Source organism: Equus caballus, chromosome X, assembly GCF_041296265.1.
Source record: "Equus caballus isolate H_3958 breed thoroughbred chromosome X, TB-T2T, whole genome shotgun sequence".
In the NCBI taxonomy this organism is placed as follows: domain Eukaryota; kingdom Metazoa; phylum Chordata; class Mammalia; order Perissodactyla; family Equidae; genus Equus; species Equus caballus.
The window spans coordinates 116402120-116413564 of NC_091715.1; the positions used below are offsets into that span (position 1 = coordinate 116402120).

General features: G+C 50.9%; 1 protein-coding gene across 1 annotated transcript; it reads right to left on the reverse strand.

Moving 5' to 3' along the window:
• Positions 1-2921: 2921 nt before the first annotated feature.
• LOC138921916 (rhox homeobox family member 2-like) lies at positions 2922-10431 on the reverse strand. The gene is made up of 4 exons (XM_070257836.1): positions 8890-10431; positions 8352-8724; positions 6968-7013; positions 2922-3446 (listed from the first exon to the last, which is right to left on the reverse strand). Exons 1-4 carry the CDS (start codon positions 9005-9007, stop codon positions 3330-3332), a joined length of 654 nt encoding a protein of 217 aa, XP_070113937.1. The 5' UTR covers positions 9008-10431; the 3' UTR covers positions 2922-3329.
• Positions 10432-11445: the final 1014 nt, after the last annotated feature.

Consider the following 11445-nt stretch of genomic DNA (forward strand, 5'->3'; position numbering starts at 1 on the left):
GTTCACGCGCCCCGCTGCAGGCGGCCCAGGGTTTCGTTGGTTCGAATCCTGAGCTGGGCGCGGACATGGCACTGCTCATCAAACCATGCTGAGGCGGCGTCCCACATGCCACAACTAGAAGGATCCACAACAAAGAATATACAACTATGTACCGGGGGGCTTTGGGGAGAAAAAGGAAAAAAAGATAAAATCTTAAAAAAACAAATTTCAGCCATGAATCAGGTACAATACAAAACTCACTAATTTATAAATAATTATGTCTCTAGCAGATGGAACAAGTTAAGATTACCTGCTTAAACGTCTTTTGTTTCTTTGTCTTTTTGTTTTTTGTGAGGAAGACTGGCCCCGAGCTAACATCTGTTGTCAATCTTCTTCTTTTGGCTTGAGGAAGATTGTCTCTGAGCTAACATTCTGTGCCAATCTCCCTCTTTTTATGTGGGATCTCGCCACAGCTTGGCTTGACGAGCGGTGCTATGTCTGCACCCAGGATCCAAACCTGAGAACCCCGGGCTGCTGAAGCGGAGCACGCGAACTTAACCACTTTGCCACTGGGCCGGCCCCAAGTTTTTTATCTTTAAATATTTGTGGGGAAGACTTTTAAGATTTATATTTGCCTTAGACAAGGAGGGTGTGAGTTAGATTTGCAGCAAAAGAGCCTCTCTGGTAGCCTGCATTTAAAACAAAACATTTTCCCTCGGTTTTTTTCCTTAAACCTTAGGCTTCATTGATTGAGCTAGCCAGGTTTAGTCTCAGGCAACCGTGGGCTGTTATCTTTTGGGGTGTTTACATTTTAAAGACGTGGTAAAATTTACAACTTTAATGGACAGAGAGAAAAAAAGGCGAGTTTCCCTTTTTTTCAAAGGAGTTTCAGGGTAATTGCCATTTAAAATTTTCCTTCAGTCTTAGGAACTGGGGAAGGTCTAAAGAGTTCTGGGAGAGGTTATAAGCCTTTTGAGGCAAATAGGGAAGGTTTTGGGATTGGTGAAAGGGAATGGGTTGAATCTGACCTGCCTGTAGAGATGCACTTTCAGCTTCGCAAGGACTTGTAAGGTAAGGACAGTGGGCTCTCAATTCCTCAGAAACTGGGCTGTAACTTAAATGACATCATAGGTTGATCTACCGGTCCGGTTACATTATTCCTAGTTTGCTTCTTTCCTCTGGGTACATAGTTTTATTCTAATTGAGCAAAGAAGGCCTATAAGAAATTCCTATCAGGCTCTGAACATCAGGGTTTAGTTTGGCCAATCTTTGACCACACAGCTGCTAAAAAAATCCTTTTAAATATCTTGTTGGGTTTTTAAGTGAGACAAACAGTAAATGTTTCTGCCAGTATTAAACAACTCTACGGACCCAAGAGGCGTCCTCAGAGGTTACTACCTTCCCAAGATCCAGAGTCATTCCCAAAGAGAGCCAAAAGAAAGAACTGACAGCCTGCATGCACGTCCCAGCCCTAACTCTGGGAGCCCACCTGCATCGTGGTCTCCTGCAATGAGACCCAACTGTTCAACTGAACCGATCTATTTTGAAGACTAAAAGTTTAATTCCGTGAAATAATGGAACAATCTACCAACTCGATTTTTAATATGGGAAACTTCCAGGGAAGTTTCAGAGGAGGGAAGTGTTGGGGCCCAGGGCAGGCCACCTCACCCCGAAATATCCCACAATAGCATATTGGTTATTTTGAATTCAAGTTACTTGAGAAGCAACAAGGGCATTCTGACCCTCCTGTCTCTGTTCCCCGCTGAAAGCAGGAAATCCATCTCCCCTGTGAAGGGTGCTCTCCCTGCATCCTGATCCCGGGAGCCTGCAGAGACAAACCTTGCTAATTTACTCCCTCAAGCCTCAACTCTGCTTCAATGCGTCACGAATTACGTACCTCAAATCTGAGTTTCTTTGTCGTGTCATTCCTCACAAATTTATTGTTTCTTTGTGTAAAAGATATACATGCTGCCTGCCACGTGCACTCTCTGAGCACCATTTCTCTATGATCTCCAAAACGTGCTATTAAACTGGGTTTTTCTCCTGTTAATCTGGTCTTGTGTCAATTTTATTGTTAGTCCAGCCATAGAACACAAGGGTCGAAAGGTGATTTTCCCCGACCCTGGCACGTTTCGCTGTAGAATTAGCTGGAACCAGGGTTCTCTCAAGGATGGTGGAGGGGACAAAACACACTTGAAGGCGTGATCTCAGCTCTGAGCTGAGGAGGAAGCTATAATGTGCTCTCTACTTGTGGGGGGTGGAGGAGGGCAAGGGGGCGGGAGAAGAGCCTTGCTCTGGCCTTGAGGGAGTCTCCCCCTGCGTCGCCTTGGAAGAAGCAGGACCCTCCTGCTAGAATGGTTTCTTTCTGTTTTTTTCAAGTTTTCTTTTTTTCGGCTGTACATCATATTGCGAGTTCTGTGTACATTACATCATGTTCACCACCCGAACACTAATTATAGTTTTCTATCCCCGTGTCCCCTCCACAAAAGGGAAGGTGGCGAACAGAACTTGGAGAGCACCAGGTGAAGGCCTGGCTCCCACTTCTCCCTAAAGCCCCGGGAGGAGCCTCTTAGGAAGCTTCCCGTAGAGTCCTCCGTTGTGCCTGAGCTCCTCAGCGAGAATGGGGCTCAGGCCTGCCTTGAAACGCACTGTTCTCTCATCAGGGACTCATGCCACTCCATCTGACACATCTGTATGGTCCCAACGGGGCAGGGTCGGGGGACGATGGGGTGTTGGGGGAGAGGGTGGCAGAGAAGAGGTGGGTCTGTGTGAGCCTGCCACGGGCACTTGGGAAACTTCTGAGATGTGCGTGGCCTGCCGATGGTGACTCAGAGATACTCCTGCATGACAGGAAGCCTCCTTGGCCGTCGGTCTGAACGGCATCTTCTTCGCAATTTCCATCAAACTCACTAACCCCATGTAACACACAAGACAAATTTGCAGAGAATTCACAACTTTATTGAAAATACAAACACGTGCCCTACAAGAGAGGGTCAATGACTGTGTACTTTTATTTAACACATTTAGCAGGCATTTGGTGAACTGCTCTTGATGGTGAGGGATGCAGAATTTGAACTTGGCTCAAAAGAACTTTGAAAAAACTGTCACAGAGACCATTCTTTAGAAAATGTGGGCTACAAAAGGCCCCCTGATGGTAAGGGAGCAGGCCATGCCACACGACAGCAGCCACAGGGAAGGAAAGGTGGAAGAAGCCAGGGCGGAGGCGGCAAGAACACAGGAGGAAAGGGAGACCCGGGCGGCAGAGGCAGCCCGGGCGGCAGAGGCAGCCCCGGCGGCAGCGGCTGCAAAAGCATCCGCATGCAATCCGGAGTCCGAATCAGGATGGTACTTCAGGGTCTGCCCGAGCCAATGACGACGGGGGGGCCCAGGACCACGGGGGGCATGACTCTGAACATCAACGCCCTCTGCCATCTCCTCCACTTGGCCCTCCTATTCTTAAACCAAACCTTCAAACAGAGGGAAAAAGGGATTGGTTTAGTACGTTGAGCGTTTAATGTCATGAAAAAACACAGCAGGCAACTCTCTATGCCCTTAAGATTTTAAACTGCGTCAGGAGAAGCTGTTTCCTTCTTGCGAAAATATCTTAGGAAAGTTGCCACCATGGCCCCCCGCCCCAGCTCGCCGTCGGTGAGCACTGGCCGCGTGCCAGGCTCCGGCTTGGCAGATTGCTGTGTCTCTCCTCCCACCTTTAATGTTATTTTCCCCACTCTCGGACGCAGGTGTGGCTGAGGAATTGCACTGTGTCCCTGCTGTGATTGCTCTGCTTGGTACGTCTGTGTCCTGACAGCTGCCCCTCAGCTGTCCAGCTGCCACTAACCCCGCCTCACTAGGCATGTGTCACAGTGGCCTTGGGGAAGCACAGTATGGTAGGAAGTGGGTGTCTCTTAAAGTCACCCTGAGGGGAACAGCCTCCATGTTGAAAAGCCCATCTTCAGTGTACAGGAAATAATCAAAGGGGGTGTGTGGGATTTTTAAACCAAAGCTTTCCTTCAGGGATGACTAAAGGGCCATTCATCCTCTGCCACCTCTTGGTAGTTAAAAAGATGGCATTGCGAGCGAGGCTCGGTCAGAGGGGGCCCAGGGAGTTTGTGGCCGGGCTTGCTGGGACACGAGGATAGCTGAAGCCATGGACACTGCTTTAACTTTTTAGACTTTAGGGGAAATGAATGCTTAGACTCACTAAATTCGGGCCGACTTTACTAAAGTCCCAAATTTACCGAGTTGACTAACTCTCTTAAAATCCTTGCCCAGGCAAGAGTTTGGAGGGAAAGAGGCATACCGCTGTCACCGTTGTCAATTCTGCGAGCTCCGACCTGGCCCACCCTCCAAACCTTCCTGGGCTCGGGACCAGGTCAGCCCACTGCTCCAGGACCCTGGGAGGGGGCCGCTGATGCCCGGCATGCCACTCAACCTAGGCCGCGCCGCTCACCCAGGAGGTCCCCTTCTCCTCCCTTATGCTTAAGGCGAGAAGATGGAACCAGCGGTTGGGGAAGAGAGTCGACAACCGTGTGGGTGAGGGGGTCACAAAATATCCAAACAACTAAAAATAAAACTGCCCTTTAGACTACATTGTCCCCTCAGCATCCTAGTCAGCTCAATCACGTTGTGTTTACTATTTTGGGACAGTCCCAGTCTGCATCCTCCTCTCTCTGCCTGTTGCCTTATTTTCACTCTCCCACCGTAGTGTTTGGGTCCTTCTGTGTGAATATGTAGTCTAAAAAGCCACTGTGATAGGGCTCACTTTGAGGGATCCAAGCATACCAGCGGTCAAACCTGCATAAACACAACCAAAATGCAAATCGGGCTCACTGAGGTAAAGGCTGCTACTAGCTGCATATTTAAAATACCGGTTTCCTAGAACGACTCTTACTGTTAATTGCAGACTAAGGGGGAACCTCCCTTAGCATTTTCTTCAGACAAATGCTGCATGATCTCACTTTTATGTGGGATCTAACAACAAAAAACCAAACTTGCAGAAAAAGACCAGATTTCTGCTTACCAGAGGCAGGGGCTGGGGGGGTGGGAATTGGACGAAAGTGGTCAAAAGGTACAAACCTCCAGTGAGCAGATAAATGAGTACTGGGGCTGTGATGCACGACGTGACGAGCACTGTTAGTTACCACCGCTCTACCACGGTTACCACTGCTCTACGGTATCTCTGAAAGTTGCTGAGAGTAAATCCTAAGAGTTCTCACCACAAGGAGAAAAACAATTTTTTCTTTTTTGGTTTGTAACTATGTGAGCGATGATGGAGGTTAATCAAACTGACTGTGGGGATCACTTCACAATATGGGGGAGTCAAAGTACCGTGCTGGACGCCTCAAACCTAGACGGTGCTGCTTACCCATCAGGGCTCAGTGAAACCAGGGGAAAACGTCTTTGGGAAATTCATGCTGTAGAGTTTGGAAACAGGTGAGAACATCCTCTCTCTTTCCTTAGTTGTTTCTTGTGGCTCCTCGTCCCTGCAGAACCCCACTGAGGGAGCACTGCGCAAACCCATGCAGGGAGGAAGTCCACGCACGAAAACTGAAGTTTTTCTTTTCCTCTGAGCTTGCTCTGCCTGCTTGCGAAAGCAGAGGCCTGGTCCTCCCGGCCCCGGCCAGACCCGACTGAGAGCCCAGCCCTCGGCCTCAGGACGCCAGCGCTCAGCGGCCTGCTTTGTTGGGCTGCTTCTCAGACACCCCGTCACTAGGTCTGCGGCCCGTTTCCGTCACTGCCCTCACACACGGTCTCTGCAGCAAAGCTAATAAACCCAGCCTGATTTTTCTTTTCCTCTCTTTCTGTCTTTTCTCCTTCTTCTTTTTTTCACTTCCAAATTATCCTTTGACACAACTTAGACTTTCCTACGATCTCAAAACATCACCTCTTGATCCATTGACCCATAAATTAGTCATCACTGACTGAGCAAAGAAAAAGCATTTCAAATTCCCACAGGTGAGCATCCAGCCTGAACTAAGAGCCATCCCCCGCCCCCCCCCCCCCCCCCCACCAAGTTCCACACAACCCACCGCTTCACGACAGCGCCACCGGAAGGAAGGACACACCTCTTAGGTGTTAGACATTCCTCCAGAGAATATTCACCAATGCACTTGGAGTCTCAAAAATTTGAATGTGTGTGACGTCCCCAAGGCATACGTTCGACTCTCTAATTCGCGCCTGGCGCTTGCACCTTGCTTCCACCTTTCTTAGGTCGGTGGAACTTTGAAATTGTTGTACTTTCCTTTGTTTCATCTTTTGGACATAGTTACAAGGTTGCAACACCCCCTCCCGTCCCCGCCACCATGCACAACCTACTATGTTAGCAGTGTTTGCAGGCTCACATATCAAAGAATTGCAGAAGATTAAAATTTAGGGCCGCCATTCTCTACACCACTCTGCCAAACACTTCAAAACAACGGCAGGAGGACCAGGCGCTTGGACTCATGCTATACCCTCCCCACCGGTCTCGGCCGAACCAAACACACATCAGCTGCTCCTCTGCTGTGTTCTATGTGTGAATTACGCCCCCTCTTCAATGCCTAGATACTTATAAATTCACTCCTTACATAAAGAGCTTATGCTTGGTTTTAAGTAATTTAGTATAATGGAACTTCTTGGTGCATTCATCTGAGCAATTTCCACTTCAGACTTAACCCCAATGTGACTCCACACACAAGTGTTACCTAAAGGATACCCGTGTCAAAAGGAGTTGAGCTATACATACACATCTACCTTTGTATATAAGGAACAGTGTACTAATGATCATTTTTTTTTCTCCTTTAGGAAATCACGTTCCTTCTGGTGACGGGCAGTTTCCAAAAGCTGCTGTTTACTTACCCCGTTTTCCACCCACCAGGACCCCAAAGTTCAAAACTCATTTCCCAAACACGGAAGAGGCAACAAAAACACACAAACGTGAGACCGTGTAGGACAGAAGCAGGTTTTAGAAGGGCTGCCCTGCCGAGCTGCTTTGTTCAGGTTTACTCACCTGCACCCTGGCTTCAGTCACACCCATGCGTCTAGCAAGCTCCTGTCTGAGGGGGAAAAATCGCAAGTGTTCAGTATTTGGAGCTGTGCGTTAAATTAAATCTAGCGTGATAGTGCATTCTTATTTGAAACTTTTTCTTTCAGGGAAATGTCAGCCATTTGCTTTACGAACCCACTTCTGCAGTAGGAAAACTCACACCACTTCAGGACTGACAGTGAACTGACGTTGACAAAGCACTGAAGGAGAGCCAAGTATCACGGGTGAAGGAGGCACGGTTCCCAAGGACACATGAAGTTCTAGTTCACCGAGTGTTACCGACTTCAAAATGAAAAAGAATATCTGACTGAGCAAATTTCCCTACCAACTTTCAACCATTGCTCTCACTCGTGTTATGCGTTAAATTAGAACCTTAAAATAGCCTGCTATCTATCTATCTATCTATCTATCTATCTATCTATCTGTCTATTATCTACTGTCTGCCTATGAGTGATGAACAGGCTGGAGTCCATTCCTAGACGATGCTTAAGGATGGCACAAACTCTCTGCTGTTCATTCTTCGGTTGCACTTATTTTTTTTTTTTTTTAAGATTTTATTTTTTCCTTTTTCTCCCCAACGCCCCCCGGTACATAGTTGTGTATTCTTCGTTGTGGGTTCTTCTAGTTGTGGCATGTGGGACGCTGCCTCAGCGTGGTCTGATGAGCAGTGCCATGTCCGCGCCCAGGATTCGAACCGACGAAACACTGGGCCGCCTGCAGCGGAGCGCGCGAACCTAACCACTCGGCCACGGGGCCAGCCCCCGGTTGCACTTATTTTTAAACTTTTTTTAATCACCAGCTCCCCACCCCACTCGGCTACACTATTCCCTAGTATCTAAGATGAGGCTTGCTTTACGGACAGTTTTCTCTCAAGAACAGGATTTACGGGGATGCAGAAAAATCGCTAATCAAGATCAATCACTTTCAAACGCAGCGTTTAAAACTATGAAAATCAAGGCAAAAACAATCCGTGAACAACAGATGATCCAAACGTTAAACAAAGGCACGATCCAGTCCGGCGTTTGCTTCCCCCTGCCTCACGCTACTCACTTTTCTCCCTGGCCTGGTCCCGACCGAACGTTTTCTATCTTAAAGGCGGCAGCCAAAGTTTCCTGCCTCGATTTATTGAAATCCTGAATGAAAACATTTACCTTGACTCCCAAGAGGCACAGCCCTCACCCCAACCCTAGAACCCAAGGGCAGGGGCGGGGGCCCTGGCAGCCTGGAGTCCCCCAGGTGGCTCTTCGTGAGGGAGGGGAGGAGAGGGACCTGTGAGAGAGCCAAAGGCCGCCCTGGACCAGCCCCACATGCTGCCTGGAAACGACGCGAAGCAGAGCAATCGGCTTACCGCAACCACAATTCGGGATACGGAGTGTGGCGGAAAACGCCCTCCAGCTCCCGCAGCTGCACCGGGGTGAACGTGGCGCGGCGGCCCGCCTGCCGCCTGGCTCCAGGCTGCGGACATTCGACGGCGGCCTGCGGGGGCTGCTCCTCCGGCCCCTGCTCTCCCGCTTCTCGGCCGCCATCGCCGCCGGCCTCGCGGTTCGCGGGAGCTCCCGCGCCAACGGCGCCGTCGTCCTTTTCTTCTCCTTCTCCTGCTCCGTCTCCTGCCTCTTTCCCTTGTGCGGCTGCTGCTGCTGCTTCCTGCTCAGGTTCGGCCTGTATCCCTTCTTCCTCTTCTCCTCCGTCTGCGCTAAGCGAGATCTCCACACGTTTCGCTTCTGCAAAGGAGGAATCCCAAAGAGAAAGATCAGGGCGTTGGAGCCCAGGCTGTGGGAAGAAGGGGGTGAGGGGCTGCATCGGAGGGGTGTCCTGTCCGCTCGCCTCTCCCAGGGCACGCTCCTTGCTTGGAGTTGGCCGAAGGGCCTGTCCCGACCACCACTCACCATGCCCTTCTTCCCGGTCCTCGTCGTCTCCCTCGTCGCTGCACTGCTGTGGAGGCTCCAGGTCCCGAGTGCTGTCCAAGAGGCCGTGTGCTTCTGGGGATTCTGCTCTGGGATCCATGGCTCAAGGCTGGAGTGGCGGCCCGCGACCCGGCTCCTTCAAGGCTCTTCGGGCGTCTAGTCAGGTCAGAGCGTCTAGGCAGGTTAGAGCAGCTAGTCGGACTAGAGCGTGTCTGAGTAGGCGCCGTGTGTGGGCTCACCGCCAGTTGCTGGCGATTGGGCGGGCTGAGGTGCCCATACGGCAGGGGCGTGGCCATCAAATGGGAGGGTGTGCCTGCAAGGAGGGCGCATGCGCCAGGACAGAACTTGGGACTCCGGGTTGCCCTTTGCCCGACTACGCCCGACCTCCTGGGTTGTCTTTCCAGAGGAAGACGGGGTTGCGTTGGATCGTTCCAGCCGATTTGTGCAGGGGAAGCGAGAGAACCCACGCTAGCTCCGTAGACGTTGGAGAGATGTTTGGAGAATCTCTCTTGGCCCAGCCCTCCATATCCAGCATCCAGTCGTAGGCAGGGAATAGTAAACTAGTATGATTGGCCAGGAGGTTGCCTGCTCTGAGTTTTTGCAATGAGGCTGAAGTCAGAGTTCGCCATACTCCCCGGGACTCCAGGAACAGGAGCTTGGCCTTGGGTCTGGTCCGACAGGGGGAAATTCCCCCTTCTACCCCTCTTGACTAAGAATAAAATTGACACGAGACCAGATTAACAGGAGAAAAGCCAATTTGATAGGTCCACATTGGAGATCATACGAACGACGCTCTCCAAGATGGGCAAAGCAGGCTGCTTGTTACATCTTTTGACACAGAGAAACAATCTGTGCGAAAATGTCAGGACCGAGAAGCTTAGGTTTGGGGTGTGTAATTAGAGAGGAATTTAAGCAGAGTTTAGGCTTGAGGTAGCAAATTAGTCGAAGTAACGGATTTTGTGTCTGCCGGCTTCCTGGCCCCGAATTCCCTAGCTCTGGCGATCAGGCTGTCTCCGTCGCCTGGTGGCGGGAGGGTACCTTCCACATGGGACATTTATTTCCTGCTTTCCGCGGAAACAGAAAGAGGAGGGGGAAATCCCCTTTTTGCATTGGCCGCTTCTCGAAGCTTCTTACCTTTAATTCAAAATCATCCATAGGCCCTTGTGGGATACTTTGGGGTGCCCTGCGCGGGGCCCCCACGCTAACCTGAGTTGCTTATTCTCCCCTAGTCTTAGTTTTCTTATCTGCCAAATGGAGACAACAGTAGAAGCTAACACACGCGGTTGCGAGAAGATTAATAGAGACGATTTAAAAAAACTTTATGAATGACCGTACCCTGTTGCCTCCCATTTCCTACTTCCATCTTTTTCCTGGTTATTTTTCATGAGGGCCCGTGAGAGGAGATCGAGATGCTTATCATCTGAGTGTGGGCACCGAGGAGAGGAGAGGATGTCTTCTTGTGAAAATGGCGTCCCTACCGTGTCTTTTTGGAGATGTACATGCTTCACGCAAGAAGCCCATGTCGGCTGCTGCGTATGCAGGGCAGCCGGGTGGGGAGGGCTGAGAAGGCCCAGCTGGCCATGGCGCCGTCGGTTCTCACCATCTGGGGAGGCGGATTGGCCCACCCAGGAGCAGGAGGCCCCACAGCTTGGAGGCAGGCAGCCCAGCCCCACCACTTACTTGCTCTGTGACCCCGGGGGAGTTAGCTGACCTCTCTGTGCCTCAGGTGCCGCATGTGTAAAATGGGGATCGTGACCGTACCTCCTCTGTGGTGTTGTGAAATTTGCATGAAGTAATACAAGGAAGGCCCATGGTGAAGGCTCAGACATCTTGAGCTGATGCCGGAGTTAAGGGGTCAAGACCGAGTGGGGTCAGTCCGCACGTGAGCCCACACTGTGACTGAAGGTGCCAGACATGGAGCGTAGCCCCTGCTCCCGAGTGGATATGAGAGTCTGTGGAGCGGCACATCGCTGTGCTTGCTCATGCTGGCGACATCATGTGGGAGCTCACCGCGCACCAGGGCCTGGCTAATCGGTGTGTTCCAGCCCTCCCCTGAGGAGGGGACCATCACCGTCTTTAGTTCCTGACCGAGGAAATGGAGGCTCAGAGACGTTCACTGACTCCCCCAAGGTTACACAGCTCGGCGGAAGTGCGCCAGGATTCAAACCTTGCAAGACACTTTGTTCTCAGCACCCCGTGCTAGAAGCAGGTTTGGCTTTTGTGGGGAAGAGGGTGTCCTTTGCACCTCACAGGATGGGTCAGGCATTGGCAGATGCTGAGCTGTGCAGGGAATCCCGGTTACAAGAAGTGGCGTGAGCTGCCCGAGGAGGAACCAAGTGCAAGCTTGTCTCAGGGAACCCCCACACGGCCAGAGTGGCCAGCAGAGTGAGTGCATGTAACACGTGACTTTGAGGGGGAGCTGGAGGGAGAGCCTGAAGACAACACTGGTGTGGGTGAGAACTAGTTTGAAAGGTGGGTTGGGGCCAAAGTTATGGGAGGAGTTCGAATGCCTGGATTTGGGCGTGGGTCACTGTAAGT